At 45.7% G+C, this 17,887-nt stretch overlaps 1 protein-coding gene across 3 annotated transcripts in view; it reads left to right on the forward strand.

Moving 5' to 3' along the window:
* Smarca2 (SWI/SNF related, matrix associated, actin dependent regulator of chromatin, subfamily a, member 2) overlaps positions 1 to 16,882 on the forward strand; it is a 167,495-nt gene extending 150,613 nt beyond the window's left edge. For 2 of the 3 annotated variants that reach the window (XM_051146285.1, XM_051146286.1), the window contains exons 29-31: positions 815 to 868; positions 10,789 to 10,894; positions 11,369 to 11,521. In XM_051146285.1, coding sequence (XP_051002242.1) covers positions 815 to 868; positions 10,789 to 10,894; positions 11,369 to 11,506 — 298 coding nt within the window. In that variant the 3' untranslated portion in view covers positions 11,507 to 11,521. Of the gene's footprint in view, positions 1 to 814; positions 869 to 10,788; positions 10,895 to 11,368; positions 11,522 to 13,271; positions 13,405 to 15,426; positions 15,570 to 16,649 lie in introns of those variants that run through there. The other variant, XM_051146287.1, reaches the window with a different exon arrangement.
* Positions 16,883 to 17,887: the final 1,005 nt, after the last annotated feature.

Raw genomic sequence — 17,887 nt, forward strand, 5'->3', positions numbered from 1 at the left:
GCTGTATATTTAGAGTTTTGTGCGCACTTTTGTACCTCCGCCGTGTAGTATATACTGGTCTTGTCCGATTGCCTCCTACTCTGAGCCAAGCACGCAATGGCCATGCGGAGGCCCAGAAGTGGCCTAGCCGGGCTTGCCACAGGCTGGGTTGGTCTAGAGCATCACCTGGATGGTGTTGCCAACCTGATTGCCACGACACAAAAGGTCACCTACGTGTCAGGGTCCAAAATGATCACGTAACCCTCAGGTTGTGGCTCAGATTCATCCCCAGTCAAGAGCATTTATTCAGTGACCTGCCGAAAACAGAAGGTCAGGGAAGGAGAGCTCAGAAATGAAATAGGCAGCTGCACAGCATCCGTTCATGTGGTGACTGCTGTGGATAAAATACCCTCTCTAGTTCAGAGTCAGGAGCTGTCTTGGTAAGTACCCTCCCCTGTGTACCACTGAGGGGCCAGATAAGACTAAAGGTCGCACACACCCCTAACATGGCGTCTCATTCTCCACTGATTCCAGAACCCCAAATGGGACATGTGTGGAGGGAAATGAGACAGGGGAGCAGAGAGAACTGCAGGGAGGGCCCAGAGATGTTAGGAAGCTGTACCCCACCACCACCACCACCACCACCAACCACCACCACTGCCACTTTTGAGAAATGTGTATCATTGTAGAATGATACTTTGTGTGATCTTCTCAACCAGGTGGACTCTCAGAGAGTGAAACTCCTGCTCCAGGTCACCCATCCTGAGAGAAAGGAGCTGGGCTGGGAGGAGGCCACAGGTCTTCTGACTCCAGTGTTCTTTCTACTCTACCGCAGGTGTAACGTGGAGAAGGTGCCCTGTAATTCTCAGTTGGAAATAGAAGGAAACAGGTCAGGATCTGCCTTGTATTGCCATGTCTCTAAATACAGGTATCCTTTGGTACACAAAGCAATGCGTAGACTTGGACTTGGTCTTTGGAAACAACTTTTACCTAGTCACCACTCCCCTGGCTCCCAGTCGCTCCTCTCCTTGGAATGGAGTTGCAGGTGACACATACCCTTAACCCCGCCCTGCCATGCTTTTGAGGTTGTCTGTGCAGTGTGCTCATCTGGAAGAGCCCACCTGTACATGCATGCCTTTCAAAGGTGGCAGGAGCCATTCTGGAAGCCTGCCCAGCCTGCATCACCTCAGAGGTAGGTCTCTGCCTCCTCTGCCCCGCCTCCTCCTGACCCTCAGCCTGCTGTGTGTCCTGTGGACCTTGTAACTCTGTGCTGTCCAGGTATTGAAGCTTCAGGCCAAGCACTGGAGGAGGGGACTCAATCTGTGTGACATGGTGTTGCGTGCATGTTCATACCACTGTACACCCTAGAGTTGGTTACAGTTGGCTGCTGGGGGTTTGGAGTGGGGAGAGATGATGGCCAGCACAGGTGCTTCTTGCATTTACTCCTGAGCGTGTGCCGGGCTGGATTTCAGGGTGTGACTTCTGAGCTTCCCCCATCGTGATGGATCCTAAGATTCCCCCACCAGTCTGTCTAACTTATGTTCATGTGCCTCTGTCCCAGCTGCATGGAAACCGGAAGCACTTCTCTCCTAGAGATGCTGGGCGTGGATGGTGTTGGTTGCTGGGAGGTGGATGGGTGCGATGCCAAGAGTTACCTGTATGTGGAGAGTGGGATTTTCCTCCCTTTTGATCAAACCAGGTTGTTGAGATGATCACTGTAGTGCTTTTGCCTCCTGTCCACCAGTTTTGTCAAATGATCGAGTAATGCTGTCTGCACCCTAACCCTAACCCGTGCGGCGCAGGATCTATTCTAGGGCCAGAAGGAAGGGAACTGAGGTTATACCCTGAATTTCAGCAGGAACAGATCTCAATTTGTGGCCGCGTTCTTCTTCTTCTTCTTCTCCTTCTTCTCCTTCTTCTCCTTCTTCTTCTTCTTCTTCTTCTTCTTCTTCTTCTTCTTCTTCTTCTTCTTCTCCTCCTCCTCCTCCTCCTCCTCCTCCTCCTCCTCCTCCTCTTCCTCTTCCTCCTTCTCTTCCTCCTCCTTCTCCTTCTTCTTCTCCTTCTTCAACATAAGGCCTTAAGTAGATGTCTGTAGAAATAAAACTTGGACAAGATTGCCGGTTCTCTGTAAGCCATGTCCAATCCTAGAAAGCACACACAGCACAGTGCCTGCTGGGCACTGCCAATTCTGCTGCTTCTGTCATCAGGAGAAAGGATTCAGGCAGACTTGAAACAACACTGACTCTGTAATATTGGGCTGTTTACATAATAAAGTGACTCATGTAGTTTACTGAAAGGAAGCCTGATGGTCTAAACAGCAAAGTGGGGCTACACTCCTGCCCCCTAAAACAGGCATGAGTCTGAGTTCCTTTTCCCTTTGCTCCCCTCTTCCCCTCCATCAAAGCAGTCATGTGACCATGGAAAAGTGGATTAATGACTTTAAAGGCTACTGCAAACCCCTCCTGGCATGCTCAGGCTATCTGAGGGTAGGGAATATAGCCGTATGCAGTTAGGACCTAGATAAATCCATTTTCACTAAATACAATTTAAACAGTCCTCTCCAGAGGCTAGAAGAGGTTTGGCACTTGCTTGCATGGGGCCTCTTTGGAGCTGGAGTCATCCTGTATTGTCTCCCCTTGCTTCTTTTCCCCCTAAGCCTGAGCTGTGTGTGACGTTCAGAGTTGTATTGTGATAAATTAACATATCCTTCAGAGCCATTGCTCAAATTCTTGCTGTTCAAAATCCCAGCACTGTCCGTGTCAGTCTCTGTGTAAGTCTTGAAAATGGGAAAAAGAGAGAGGGAAAAAAGAAGATAAAGTAGAATGGATTACCTTGTGCCCTGTTGGGTGGAGCTACGTCAACAAGTATGGACACCTGTGTGCGTAAGGTGGAGGGAGGGCAGGAGTAGGAGAGCCTCAGTTGGCTTGTGGGTGACACAGGGATTGGGTTGGGGTGAGTGTGAGGGCTTAGGGGATACTCAGTAGTGTGGGTGTGAGCAGATATGGAAGGAAGCATGGGTAGACAGACTGCTTCTAGAGACCATGTGTCCCTATCCAAAGAAAGAGGAGCCAGCCCCCAACCCCCCATCCCCACCCCGGTGAAGCAGCACAGCAGACCCGAAAGCCGTGAGCTCCACAGTGAAGAAACCTGGATGTGGGCTTCAAGAACTCCTATCTCGAAGACAGCTTTTGTGCCCTTGCAGTTGACCGTCCCTCCTGTCGGTGCCCAGTGTTGCAGATGCAAACGAGGAGACAGCTGAGTTCTAGTTGAGAGGTTGCAGTGACCAGTGCACGGTGTCCGCGTGGGGCGGTGGAATGGATGCTACCCACCAAGGGAGCTGGCTGTGCTAGGAGGAAAGGAGTGCCCAGAGAGGACTATAGGACCACATGTTCATAATGGGAGTGAGTGGGGCATGTAGAGGGGTGTCGAGTTAGGATGAGGGGCGTTGCTAGGTGAGAGGCCAGCCGTCTTTCTGATAAGTGGCGCTTGGCAGTGGGGAGGCAAATGGCAGAATGTATGCTCAGAATGTCTGGTAGGCTTGGGCAGACCGAATCTGGTTTCCTGAGTGCTGAGAGGAGGTTCTGTGTCATTTATAGGAGTGCAGGTGAAAGGGAAGTGGGGCAGCGTGCACACACATTTCTGCATGCATGCGTATGTAGTAACCCCGCCCCACAGACTCCACCAGGACACTTTTGCTTGCTCTGTGGCTGTTAACAGCCCTAGATGTCATGATTATATCATTAGTATTGACCGCTCTTTCAGAACCAGTCAACAAATTGTTTTAGACAAAAACTATTTTTAGAGTCCGTGGCACCAGGCACTCTGTATTTCTTTAAATGGAGGAGGAAGTCTGCTAGAATGGCTCTCATGCCCAGACACCTTTGCATTTAGAGACTTCAGATGGATTCTAGAAGAGTTAGCATGAAATAGCATTGTAACTAGGTGGATGCATTTAGACAGAATGCAAGTTTCTGGTGCCGAGAAGTTTTTCATTCTGTCGGCTACTTCGGGCCTCACCCAGCACTTTTAAGATTGTCTTATGGACTAGTGGACTGATGAGGTGATCTGGGAACATGCCTCCTAGAGCAGGACTTCCAACACATGTGGAGGAAGGGTAATTGCTGTGCAGTCAACAGTTTAACTTTCCTTAGCCCAGTGTTTTCCCAAGCGCGTTTGTTCACTGACCCCGCCTTCCAGGAAAACACTGTCATTATCAGGCCAAGTTGGTGTGTTGTGACGGCAGCCTCTTTGAGCAACGCTGAGTTAGAGCTCTGATAACTGCACTCAGAACTCAGAATGTGTGCAGGCAAGTGTGGGTTCTGGTCCCTCATTACAAATACCTCTGATGTGAGTGTTGCCCTGGTACGATGCTGTGACTCCTGGTGACTTGGTACTTATGGTCCTCACCCAGTTAAACCCACATACAGAAGGGAGGTGGGCAAAGACATCTAGTCCATCTGTTTTCTGAGGCATAGCAGATTTCCTGGTGGTTTTTGTTTGTTTGCAAACTTGAGATAAGCTCGGTTCACCTGAGAAGAGAGAACCTCAATTGAGAAAATGCCTCCATAAAATTGGCTTGTAGGCAAGCTTGCGGGACGTTTTTCTTGGTCAGTCATGGATGAGGGAGGGTCCAGCCCACTGTGGGTGATACGACCCCTGGGCAGGTGATCCAGGAGTGTGTAAGAAAGCAGGCCGAGTAAGGAGTCTTTCTCCACGGCCTCTGCCTCAGTTTCTGGTTCTGGGTTCCTGCCCTGCCTTCCTTCCGTGAGCCCTGAGAGGCATGAGTTGGAATCAACTCTATCCTTCCCAAGTTGTTTTTGGCCATGGTGTCGCGTCACAGCAACAGAATGCATTACTCTGGCCCTATAGCCCTTCCCTTCTTCTCTGCTCCAAGCTGGCACCTACATGACTGACCCCTCAGGAAGAGGAAGGAGGCCCCACCGGAAATAGCAGAATGTGCCCGTTGATAGGGATGACACTGTCTTCATACTCAGTTCCGCAAACATTTTGAACAAAGATGGATATTGAAGATAGCTGATACTAGTTAGATTTTATGTTCCTAAGAAGAATCTGTCTCATTCCAGCACTTACCAAAAAGTCCACCGCAGGGAAAGGCCCTCAGGGACATGCCACGACCCACCATTAAACAAAACAGCACCTGGGCCTTGTACTGTCCTCCGGTAGAGAAACACTGGGCTTTTTTTTTTTTGCTTCTGGAAGGGTTGTGTCACAAATCAACCAAAGGCTTTGAAGCATTTTTACCATACAGAAGACAAGACACTGTCCAGGATCAAATAGCAGAATACTCCGAAGGGGGCCTCTCAGTCAGTCCATCCTTGCCTTTTGAAAGGGCAGTGTCTCAGGTCTGAGGGAAGTGGCGGCTGGCCAGGGAGATGGCTGACTATGCCAGGGACGTTGGCAGGCCATTTAGTTGTCACGCCTGACAGAGATAGGTGAGAATTCATACCTTTTCTTGCTATTATGAAATGTCAAGTGAAGGGAAAAAAAAAAAGTGTAGGAAACTAGATGGCCTCTGTCGATATTTCTAAAAGTCAAGTGCTAGGTAGTAAATCTACTAAAAATGCTTCAAGATGCCTGTCAAGAAAATAAAAGGGCCAGACATGGTGGTCCATGCCTGTAATTCTGGCATCTGGGAGGCTGATGCAGGAGGATTGGGAGTTTGGGGAACAGAAAATATAAAGTGAAGAAAGAAGGTACTTGGAAGCCTATGTCCTCTCCCAAGAGCCTGACAGCAGGAGACACTCTAAGAATATTCTAAAGAACTGTCTAGAAAGTGTCACAGGTTCTTCAGGTTGCAGCATCTTAGATAAGTTTTCATGTCATTATTCTGTGTGTTCATTTTGCTCTATTGGTTGAATTTAAAGGAGTCAGGAGTGAAATATGCTGAATGCTAGCCACGTGACACTGTGTGTGTGTGTGTGTTTGTGTGTGTGTGTGTTTTAAGAGAAAACAAAATGTGATTCTTAACATATAGCACATTTCAAGTAAGGTAGCCCGGCCAAAGCCTTGAGACCCACTTTGTGGATAACCTCATTCAGGGCTGCGGAGCATAAATCTCGTTGCAAAATAAATTCCTGTGAATACAAAGTTGCCCTATATTTCCTCTGTTCTCTTCTGTGCTTATTTGAAAACTTTTGAGATGGACCACACTTAGAATTTTAACAGACACCTTTCCCCATTCTTTTAAGCCACACAGCTTTAGACTTCTTAGCCTTTTCTATGGTGATAAAGCATCCTGGCTGTTTGATTTAAGTTATTTTAAGTTATCCTATGATAGCTATCTTTTGATACATCTTATTTTTACATTTCTATATATTTTATGTGTTCGTGTATGTGTGTACCTGCTGTGCCAAGCATGTGGAAGTCAGAGGGCAGTCTGTTCTTTTCCTTTTACTCTGGGTTCTAGACATGGAGCCTGCATCATCAGGTTTGGTGGTATGTGCATTTAGTGTTGGGCTATCTCTCTGCCACCACTCTCACCTTCATATTTGTTTCGGCCTAGAGGAGACAATAATAATTAAAACAGTGCACAAGAGTGCCGCTGTTCCTGAAATGTGGATGAAGTCAGTGGCCGTGCTGAGTGAGGGAGCGGCATCTCTATCATGGCAGCCTTCTGTTTCTTGGTAACCGAGGAGTGTGGTGTAGATATCTGTGTTCTTTCTTGACATGTAGGGTAGTTTTGATGGCCACCCACCCCACTACCAGAAACAAAATTCCATCAGTACTTAATCTATGCCGCCAGAACCTGGAAGGTAGGATTCAGGTATCAGTGATTGCTTGGGGAGCTCAAGGCCCAGACAAAAGGTCTCACTTGTGACTGTGGTGTGCTTATGGCTCCTGTTTCATACCTGCCTCAGGGTTCCAGGGTTCCTTAGATAACTTGGGAGCAGGTATAATCTTGAGAAAGTTTGTCAGCTCTGTGTATGAAGCTTCGTGAGGAATGTGACTTGGAGAGGAAGGAGAATTTTCTCACCCCCTGCCATGCTATGTCACTCTAGTTTCTAGAACTAATTCTAGTTAATTCCCAATTAACTTCCTGTGTCGGATACTTTTAAGACTGCAGGAATTTTCCTATCTCATCCCTCAAACCCCAAGTGGGTGTTCTAAGTCATAACTTCATTTTCTTATGAAGTAGGACATTGTTTTCTTTTTGTTGCTTAATGTAAGCAAGATTTCTTTTGGCTTCAGGTAGTTTGTTTTTCACAACTGTTATAGTCAACTAAGCAACTTCGGTGGGTGATAAAGAAAAATACAGTTGGCAGAGTATTTGCCTTGCACAAACCATGCAGGTGCATAATCCTTGTACTCCATGGGATGGAAAGTTCAAGGTCAGCCTCAGCTATGTAGTGAACCGGGCCAGTTTGGGTTATATGAGACTGTCTCAAGAAAAGAGAGAAAGGGAAAAAAAAAAAAAAAAAAAAAGGTGGTGGTGAGAATTATAAAGGGGGTAAAAAAAAAAAAAAAAAAAAAAAAAAGCTCAGCTCTATTAGTAGCAGTCTTTTTGCTTTGGACCTAGAAGGAATCATTGGAAGACCCAGCAGCCTCTGTTTTAAAGGAATGTGTTTCCGAACAAGTTAGTGTAAAGCATGTTTCCCCATTTATGGGAGGAGCACAGTGCTTCTTTTTCATGCCCAAGACACAGCCATCCTATCCCTGTGTGCATTCACCTTGGTAGACAGGAAAGTGCTTACCACCTGCCCCTTCTCTTCCTCCACCAGCCCTGAGTTTTGCAGTCACAAATCCTAGCGTGAGATAAGTCACCGTGTAAAATGGATATAAAAGCTATCTGTGGACTTGGGGAGGGCATGTCATCACAGGAGGTAGTACACTTTAATAATTTATATTTAGGTCTTAAGTTATATTAAATAACATAATGAAAAATACCTAGGGTAGGATAAAGGCTTCAATAGAGCCAGACCACCTTCTCTGAACCATGCTGTAATTAGGCCATTGTTCAGTGACTTCTGTTTTTGTTAGTTTGTTTTAACCTATAATTATTGGGGGTGGGGTTAACTGTTGCAGTCCTTCAGCAAGTGTTCTGTTACCCTGATGCATTCTATAAAGTCCTTAAGAGCTGAGCATTGTCAGGGTCAGCCCCTGATGCCCAAGCCTTGATCTTCCTTTACTGGGCTGCCATCGTGGCAATTGTCCTGGAAAGGATGATGGGGAAGATTTGACTACAGAAAATGTTGGCATCCCATGGGAAGGAGAGAAACTTTTGAGGCGTGAGGTACAGAAAGTTGAATGCAAGTACTGTTAAGGAGAGTGTTCTCCATTTATACAGAGAATGAGTCTTGATGGCAGGAGGATCATGAAGTGTTTGAAGTAAGGTGGATCTCAACCTGGGCTAATTAACGCTTGTGATCCTAGCCCTTGGTGTGCTGGGGCAGGAGGATTGCCATGGGTTTGGCCACCCTTGGTTTATAGCGTAGACCCTATCTCACCACCTCCAGCACCAGATATAAGAAATGTTCAGCCACGCACATGAGGATGCTTCAACGAGAAAGATGCTGTGAGGCTGAGCTGAGACAGTGTCAGGGAGAACAACTGGGGCATATGGCCACACCCTAGAGGCCTTGGTGGCCAGACTGAGGTGTGTATAGAAAAGCGGAAGCAGCCTGATGGCAGGAAGACAACTTCCTTAGATGGTTTCCAGTCACCTTGTGCTTCATGCTTTTTTAGGGGGAGGCGGGGCACCAGAGAAAGCAGGAGGCAGTGTTTAGTTCACTGGGGCTTCATGCTTTTTAGTAGAATGAGATACATTTGTTCTCACTGTATAGCACTGACACCAAGTCTGAGAACTTGGGTGACTCTGGTCTTGTCTCTTCAGTGGGCTTAAGGCCTGCAGGTTTGACAGGATAGAGAAGGCGGGCACAGGCAGCGACCTTGGTGACTTTGCATCAGGTGTATTCGTGGGTCTAGTCCATAGTGTTTAATTCTTACTGCACCAGGGGCACAGGTGAAACTGGGAGTCTGCCCGTCACAGGTGTACAGAGCCAAGATGTGCTTATAATCTGTCAATAGAAAAATAATACCATCTGTTGGGACTATAGAAAATGACAATGAAGATGTCACTGAGAATCAAGTATTAAAGCCAGGACATCTATACAGGGTCTGATGTGTGGATTGATGCTGGCTTATGGAGAATGTTAATTTCAAGGAAAACATTCATAGAATTAGAAAAATTTGAACACACACACAGGGGGCTAGGGAAAGAGAAAGGGGGGGAGAGGGAGGGAGAGAGAGAGGCAAAGGTCTTTTTGGTGCCACTAAAATGCTCTTTTTAAAAAAAAAAGTAAAATGAGTTTTAAAATTTTAAAACAGTAGGAAAATGCACCAGCAATTATGGCCCTGTGTTGGAATTGATTGTAATAAGAAAATGTGCCATATACTGTGCAACACAAATTATGTACATACAAACACTTCAGTGGGTGGAGGAGTTGGAGAGCACCTTGATTCTTGCCACGGTAATCCAAGATCTAATTTCCCATCCAGTTGTCTTGTTTTTGAACCTCTAGTGCTTGTCCCCAATTTTAGTATTCATAGGCTCATCTAAGCATTAAAAATAAAACAAAACAGTGACCTGCTATAGCTGAAAAACTTGCCCATCCTTTGACTGAGGATTGTTGGTTAATTTATGCAGGCCCCTTTGCACTTCAGCTTTTCCCCCACTGGTTGCTAGGCAACCACTTGAGTTACTGCGCATGCCTCTTTTATGATAACTGTCATTATGATTATTTTTTAATTATACAACTGGGACTGTGGATTAAAACAGCATATTGTCACTCATGCCTTGCCACTGCCTCTGAGCATTCCCGAACACTGGTGCAGTCACCTTCCAAAATTCACACACCAGAGATTTATGGTTATCTTTTGATGTTTTTGGCTTCACAAAGGAACTAGAGATGCCGTCGTAATGGCAGTAAGATTTTTGTGGAAAATGACTAGACCATATATCACAAGCTGTTATTGATTTAGGGAGGCCAAATCAGGTATTGGGATCTTGAACCTCAATTATCCTCCTTTGTTCCTCTAACTGTGCCTGCTTCCAGCGTTAAGTGACGTGAAAGGCTTGTTGCTCCGCAGCCTGTTCTTTCTAGTGGCAAAGTGCTAAGACATTTCTCCACTAAACCTGCTTTCAATAAACCCACCATGCATTTGGGGGAGGGCACAGCTCGGATTCTAGAAACATGTGACATGCACATTAGCAGTTGTTCTTTTTTGCCCAAATTGCTCCACACACATAAGTGCATTTGGGGGACGGGAAGGGATAATAGAAGGGGCTTGTGGCACACACCGTGAAAGGCATGAGAGAGAAAGGAATGTGGGGAGCCCACAACAGCCGCACATTTGCATTGCTCTGTATATTTTAACATGCTTTCTAAATATACAGTGAATTTGAAGACAAAAGGAACATGGAAGTCATATCTGTGTGTTCTGTTACCCATTTAAAATGGGATCCTGGGCTCAATACGTTATTTTAAATATCTCTGTCATGATGAAAAGAGATTAGCTCCTGACAGGGAAATCCACAGGGTACTTGCCACATTGTGTGTGTGTATGTAACAGAAACGGGCATGTAATTGTGCTTTCCTGTGATTGAAGCTGGCATAAGGGGCATCAGTCTCCAGAGCAGTGGTGGGTGTTCTCTCCACGTACAGAGCCCCCCCATGCCTGGATGTGTGCGACCTCTTTAGCTTTGTTGACAGTCTCTGAAATGACCGCCCCCCACCCCCCTGAGGAGTGCTTCATGTGCTTTGTTTCTGTTTGTCTTCCTCATTCCTGCAGTTCAGGGCGACAGCTCAGTGAAGTCTTCATTCAGTTACCTTCCAGGAAAGAGTTACCAGAATACTATGAATTAATTAGGAAGCCAGTGGATTTCAAAAAGATAAAGGTAGATACCCGTTCCCTGTTATTCCCCGAGTAAACAAAGGAGATGCATGGATGATGCTCGGGAGTGGTTCTAGGTGGGGGCTGGGGTAGTGGCCTCCGGGTTGCTAACCACTGACCTACACACAGCCTGCCCCAGGAAAGGTGGGGATGGGATAATATTGATCCTTCGCATGCATGGCATTTGATCATCGGAAGCTCAGATTATATATATACATTGCATGTTGTCGAGAACCTTCCTCTCCCTCCATTGCCACTTATTTCCCACACTGTGCACTTGTCTCCCCATCCTGAAGAACACCAGTAGGTGGGGAGGTGGCGGGGGGTTGGTCTTGGTCAGTGACGCCCCTGGGACTCTGCAGGCCCACCCACTCATCAAGGCTGAATGCTATGAAGACAGGGAAATCTGGGCTTTCTTGAACAAGTAAGGACAGTTCCATTTTCCTCTTCTGTTGTGTTCGTAATTCTTTCCCATCAGGAAAGAATCCGTAATCATAAGTACCGGAGCCTGGGCGATCTGGAGAAAGATGTCATGCTTCTCTGTCACAACGCACAGACATTCAACTTGGAGGGATCCCAGGTACGTGTCAAGGTGTCTGAGACGCGTCTAACCTGAACCATGCTTAGGCTCTCGGAAGTGAATGGAGCGTTTCATTTCTACCCTTTGGATCATTGCTTCCTCCCCAGCAGAACACTGAAAGCTAAAAGACTGTGTTCTCTGGAGCCTGTGTGAATAGAAAGGGAGCCTTTGTGTCAGAGCTGGGTGGGCTTCTACTCAGAGTTCCTTCAGGGCTCATCTTCCCCATAGAGGAGGAACTCAAGTTATTGAAGGCAATGCTGAGAGGCTGGCACCATCCCTGTGATAACAGAGCTTCTACCAGGGGCTCAGAGTACCCTTTCTTGAAACTGAATTGGGAGGGGCCTCAAACTGCTGGTTTTAAGAACATCTTTAAGTCTCCATAGGAAGTCATTATAAGACACAGCGAATTTATAAGCACAGGTGAGATGACACTTCACCTTAGTTACAGCTCAGTTCAACTTACCTTTGGTGGGAACTGATATTTTTTACCTATCTGTCTTTCTGGCCTGATACTTGCCTTATTGAGGGAAAGAGACCTTGCCTGCAGCATGTAGCCCAGCAGAGTCCACCTCCACAGCCAGGATTGACAGTGATACCTCCACACATTGTCTCCCCCCTGGGCAGCTCATCTTCACCCTGACTTGTCAGCTCAGACCTCTGGCAGATTTTGTCCCAGAAAGTGTCCCATCCCACAGTTATCCTTCATTTTTGGAGCCATCCTCATCATTTGCTGCCTTACCACTTCCTTGAATGTGTGGGCCACCCCCCCCCCTTTTTTTTTTTTTTTTTTTTTTTTGGACAAGTTTCTCTGTGTAGCCCTGGCTGTCCTCAAACCGCTCTGTAGACCAGGCCAGCCTCAAATTCACAGAGATCTACCTGCCTCTGCCTCCCGAGTTATTGGATTGGCTGTGTGGGTCATCTTTACAGCAAAAGAATTCAATCCCAGAGAGCAAAGGCCATTTGTTTATGCACTGCTTTTGAATTGAGGCAAAAAGACAACATAACGCTAACAATAGTTTTAAGGGTGCAGTTCAGTGGTGTCAATGCTGCTCCTATGGGTGTTTAGCAGGTCTCTAGCAAATGATGCCACCCTACATTGTGACAACAGTTCTCCCCTACCCTGGTCCCTGTAACTACCCTCAACTTTGAGTTTGACGACATAAGTGGGATCACTTTGTGCCTGTCTTTTGGCGACTGCCTTCCTATCCCACAGGCTGAATCCTAGTCACTGCATCCACCATGCATCCACCATGCATCCACCATGCATCCACCATGTTTTTCTCAGTCACTCATCTACCTACAGACCTTTGAGTTCTTTAGCTCTTGCCCAGGGTGCCTCTTAGGAACATGGGTGTGTGGAGGGTATTTATTTCCTCAGGACTCTGCTTCTAATTATTTTGGGAACATATCCAGAAGAGTGTGTGTGTGTGTGTGTATGTTGTGTGTGTTCTGTTTTAATTCCCTAAGGGAAAAAGGACTGTGTTTAGACTGCCTGTGTGTGGGTAGGTACACCTGCTGCACACAGCATGTTAGGTGACTGTTGGCTGCACTGAAGCTCAGGGACAGGGAACGGCCTTGTAAAGGGCTCCTTTGCTTCTGAATGTGAGGCTAGCCAGGGCTGTTAAAAAAAAACAAAAAACCCTGCCTCAAAAAACAACAACAACCACTAACCAAATATAAGTATAAAGTGTGTGTGTGTGTGTGTGTGTGTGTGTGTGTGGTCTAAGGAGGTATGCACAGCAGTTGTGGGACTGCAGGCCTCAGCATATGGCTTTTAACAGCTGACACTTTGGCTGTTTAGATCTACGAAGACTCCATTGTCCTACAGTCAGTGTTTAAGAGTGCTCGGCAGAAAATTGCCAAAGAAGAAGAGAGTGAGGAAGAAAGCAATGAAGAAGAAGAGGAAGATGATGAAGAGGAGTCCGAGTCAGAGGGTAAGCTGTTAAAGTTTCAGTGCAGTAGCCATGGAGCTCAGGACTGCCAAGGCTCACTGAGAAAGCTCTACCCATGTTGCCTTTGGATGTTGGGATAACCCTGGTGTGCACACCGCCTGTCACTCCTTAGCACTGTAGTCTGACATGTGCAGGGCCTGCAGAGCACACACTGCTAGGCTCCATCGCAGGGTTTCTGAATCAGTGAAGCCCTATTCCCCTTACATATTTAACAAGTTCCCACGGGGTGCTGCTGGGCCCAGGCCACACTTGGACAGTCACTGATTTTATTTTGGTCTGCATAGAGATATGCTTTCTCAAACATCATTTGGTTTATTGCTAATTACTTTTACTTAGTGTAGGTGACTTGGAAGGTGAAAAAAATGGTACAACCTCATAATCTATAGTGTTTTGAGAAGTGTGTTCCAGGTTTATGATGTTTTGCAGCATAAGTTTCCACACTTAACATTAAGAAATAAATGTCTTAATTTTAGTATTCTAATGAGGCTATTTCCTTACGTTTCCCAAGAGACTGAAATTCTCATCTCACATATTCTTTCTGTGGTGATTAAATCCCCCTCCCCCACTGAAATATATTCAGCCCACCTTGAGCTATACAAACTCTGGGGAAATTGGCTTGTGTGGTAGACCCCACCTTCTCCTGACCTCACCCTCAAATACTTGCAGTGACGGCTATGGGCTGCCTATTCTAGAACTTGCTTAAGGGGCGTAGCACTTTGCATTCTTCTGAGTAAGAGTAGAAATGGCGGCAGAGTCTTCCTGGCACTGCACTTGTCAGACAGCGTGAGAATTGTCCCATGTGGCCGCTACCAGTGCGCCTTCACCAAAGTCTGCCAGGCTTGACAGGCACCCATCACTGAGGGAACTGGTTAAGTCCACTATAGAGTAGATTTTTAGTAGGAATTTCTTAGGGGTTGAAAACAATTAAGCTATACGTGTGAGCTGGTATATATGGCTCCCTCCCATGTGTAAGTAAAAAGCAAGATGGACAGTAGGCTACCTGAAGATCCATGTAATTAATAAATAAAAGTTTAGATGTTTCTGTGTGTATGCGTTTCTATACATATTTGAATTCATGGTATGATAGTCTATAGAATTTATTTACAGGTATAAACTATGCTTCTTTTAACTTTTTATTTTTTGGAAATAATCACTAGAGAGATGGCTAGAAGCAGGGTAAGGGAAGCTGCTGTCATTTTTGCTTTCGTTTTGTCTCTTTATACATTAAAAAAAAAAAAATTCCACTCAAACTCCTTGAACTTTTAACTTAGCTACAGTACACAGTGAACCCCCCCCCTTTTTTTTTAACCCTTTACAAGATCTCAACCCTAGCTGAAACCAACTGAGTCTCCTTCCACCTACAGAAGGATCACCTGAACTCGTCTCAGGCTTTAACATTGAATATGCCACCACCAGACCATTCACACTATTTTTTATAGCTGACTGCATCAATATTATTTTAATAAATGCTCTTTCATCAATTGTATTCCTATCCCCCCTTCACAATATTAACTCCCCAGAACTTTACGCCATCAATTTCATTATTAAAGTATTACTGTATTCTGAATTAATGTAACCTCACATATCTTCCTAATTAGCCTTGTTAGCCTCACACTAGTATGACAAAACAATGAAACTAACCCAATGTTTTCACCCATACTATTCTCCGACCCCCTCTCCACCCCATTAATTATCTTTACACCTTGACTTCTTCCATTAATACTACTAGCCAGCTAAAACCTTATTTAAAAAAAAAAAAAACAGAATTCACCCACAAAAACTCCTACACTGAGAGGACTTCCTCCCTTGTGATGATGTCACTCTCCTTCCCAATAGAGACATGCTTGCCCCTGGAAGGATGATTAACTAGGCGGACAGGGTGAACAGGCATGCCTATGAGGCTCTCCAGTACTCGGGGAAGTCGAGCTTGTTATCCGCAGGTGGGATAATAATAATTTTACTGACATGTAATCCTCACTGGAGTCTCTTCTGTTTCTGCTCTAGCAAAGTCTGTGAAGGTGAAAATCAAGCTCAATAAGAAGGAAGAGAAGGGCCGGGACACAGGGAAAGGCAAGAAGAGGCCAAATCGAGGCAAAGCCAAACCTGTTGTGAGCGATTTTGACAGCGATGAGGAGCAGGACGAGAACGTGAGTGCGTAGGCCTAGACCGGGGGAGGGGGGGTGAAGAGGGGTGCGGTGGGGGGTGTGTGGGGGCAGCTGAGTTCTCCTCTGGCTCCAGGGCCATCTTGGGGTGTACACTCCTCCTCACTTAGGTTGAGAGGAGGAGGGCTGGTGAGGTATGGTCATGCTGGGGGCGGGACAAAAAACAAAGAATGTCAAGCTATATGTATTGCCGTGGAAAGGAGAAACAACTCAGTGAGATCCTGTCCTCTTTCAGTCTTCTAGTGCATGTGCATGTAAATACAGTTTTCTTCGCGGCTGGGTAATATTTTATAGATCTCTTGCACCCAGCTTGTGAGCATATAACAGTTCAGATGAAATAATGATTAGAGGTGGAGGGATAAAAAGGTTTTGTGATGTCAGAGTTTTCTGGCTGTGGTGCTCTGAGACGAAATATCTGAAGGCTTTATTCTTATCAGGAAATTTTTAAGGCACATTTTTATCAAACCAGGCACCTTCCGAAGATCTGAGGAGTACTTAACATCGATATTAACATTGTCACACAGGTATTACTTGGGTCCTCTGCAGGTCCTGAGGCAGTGAATGGCAGGAGCTGAATTCAGACACCAGGAGTGTCAGGTGAACCCTGTCACCCTAACTCATTTCCCAGAGCAGTTTGGCTTCGCCGGCACAACCACCCTACACAGTTGTTTTCCATGTTAGCGTATATGTGAATTTCCTTCCACACTTGGCCACTCCAGCATGACTGGAAAGTTCTAGAATTAGCCTTACTAGATTCTGGTTACATTTAAAACACTGTGTTTTCTTGAGATGACTTACCAGCCAGCAGACATTCAGTGTGTGATTTTTTTTCTTGTCATGGGACAGTTTTCCAAGGCTCAGATAAAAATAGAAATGGTTAGCCATAAACTTCAGAAATCACAGTGGCAGACAGCAAGTGCAGCTGGCAGGCATTGCCTTGGGGTTGCTAGTTCAGCACCCCCGTTTCTGGCATATAGGGTGGCCATGCCTCTGCAGTGTCTGTCTTTCCACTGAAAGAGATGTTGTGCCCTCACTCTTTCCACCTTTTTACATTTTTTCCTTTAGGAACAGTCAGAAGCAAGTGGGACTGACGACGAGTGAGCCGTGCGGACTTGAGCTTACCATGGCAGAACTGAACACTTTTTCCCCCTCTCTCCTTTCTCCCCAGTGAGTTCACTTGCCACTTGGGCACTGGGTTATTTCTCCGTCCTCATTGTCATCTAGAAGTAGCTTTAGGATAGTGCCAGACAAACATATGATATCATGGTGTTAAAATTAAAAAAAAAAAAAAAAAAAGAACTGCGGGTGCGCGCGCGTGCATACACACACACAAATATTTGTAACATATTGTGACCAAATGGGCCTCAAAGATTCAAAGATTAAAAACAAACAAAAGCTTTTGATGGAAAAGATGTGGGTGGATAGTATATTTCTACAGGTGGGTCGGATTTGGTAGCAGTTTGATGTGCTTGGTTCCCCACATCTGTTCTGATGAGAAGATTTTTATCTTCCACGGCACTGATGACCGGGGGGGAGCCATTCAAAGCCACTGGTTATTTTATTTCTCATCAGGCAGTTTTCAAGATTTTGATTTGTTCAGTATTTCTTTTTAAACACTGTGGTACATATAAGCAACCTTACTAGGTGACAAATGTACAGTAGTTAGATATCACCTACATATACATTTTTCCATTTTATGCTCAATGATCTGAAGAACAATAAAAAAAAAAGCTTTTTGACTTGTGTAAGATTTATGTCTACTGTAAACATTGCTGAATTCTTTTCGTCGTTGTTGCTGTTCTTGTTTTATCGACAACGCTATTGAATTGTCTAGAGTGTCCTGGGTGGCTTCTTGTGTCCACCTGATCTCCTGTGTTACCAATGTGTATGGTCTCCTTCTCCCTAAAGTGTACTTAATCTTTGCTTTCTTTGCACAATGTCTTTGGTTGCAAGTCATAAGCCTGAGGCAAATAAAATTCCAGTAATTTCCAAGAACGTGGTGTTGGTACTTTCCTAATAAACCGATAACTTAGCTGACACTGTCGCCTCTTCTTTTATGGATTCTAGGGCACTGAAACCTTTGGGCTTGATGGGGTAGCTACGTCCAGACCGAGGAGAGGGATCTCGTTATACAGATCGCATGGCAGGCAGGGGAGAATCTTTAGAAATGATCTGGGTTGATGTAAAAGGCAAAAGAGACCATTGCTCTTCTGAATAAAGGGGGCCCGGCTGCCAGTCAAACCACACTGCCCTTGTCATCTTTGTCTCATGGCTTAAAGTATATTCATTAGCCAGAAAAATCT

Source organism: Acomys russatus, chromosome 5, assembly GCF_903995435.1.
Source record: "Acomys russatus chromosome 5, mAcoRus1.1, whole genome shotgun sequence".
Classification (NCBI taxonomy): domain Eukaryota; kingdom Metazoa; phylum Chordata; class Mammalia; order Rodentia; family Muridae; genus Acomys; species Acomys russatus.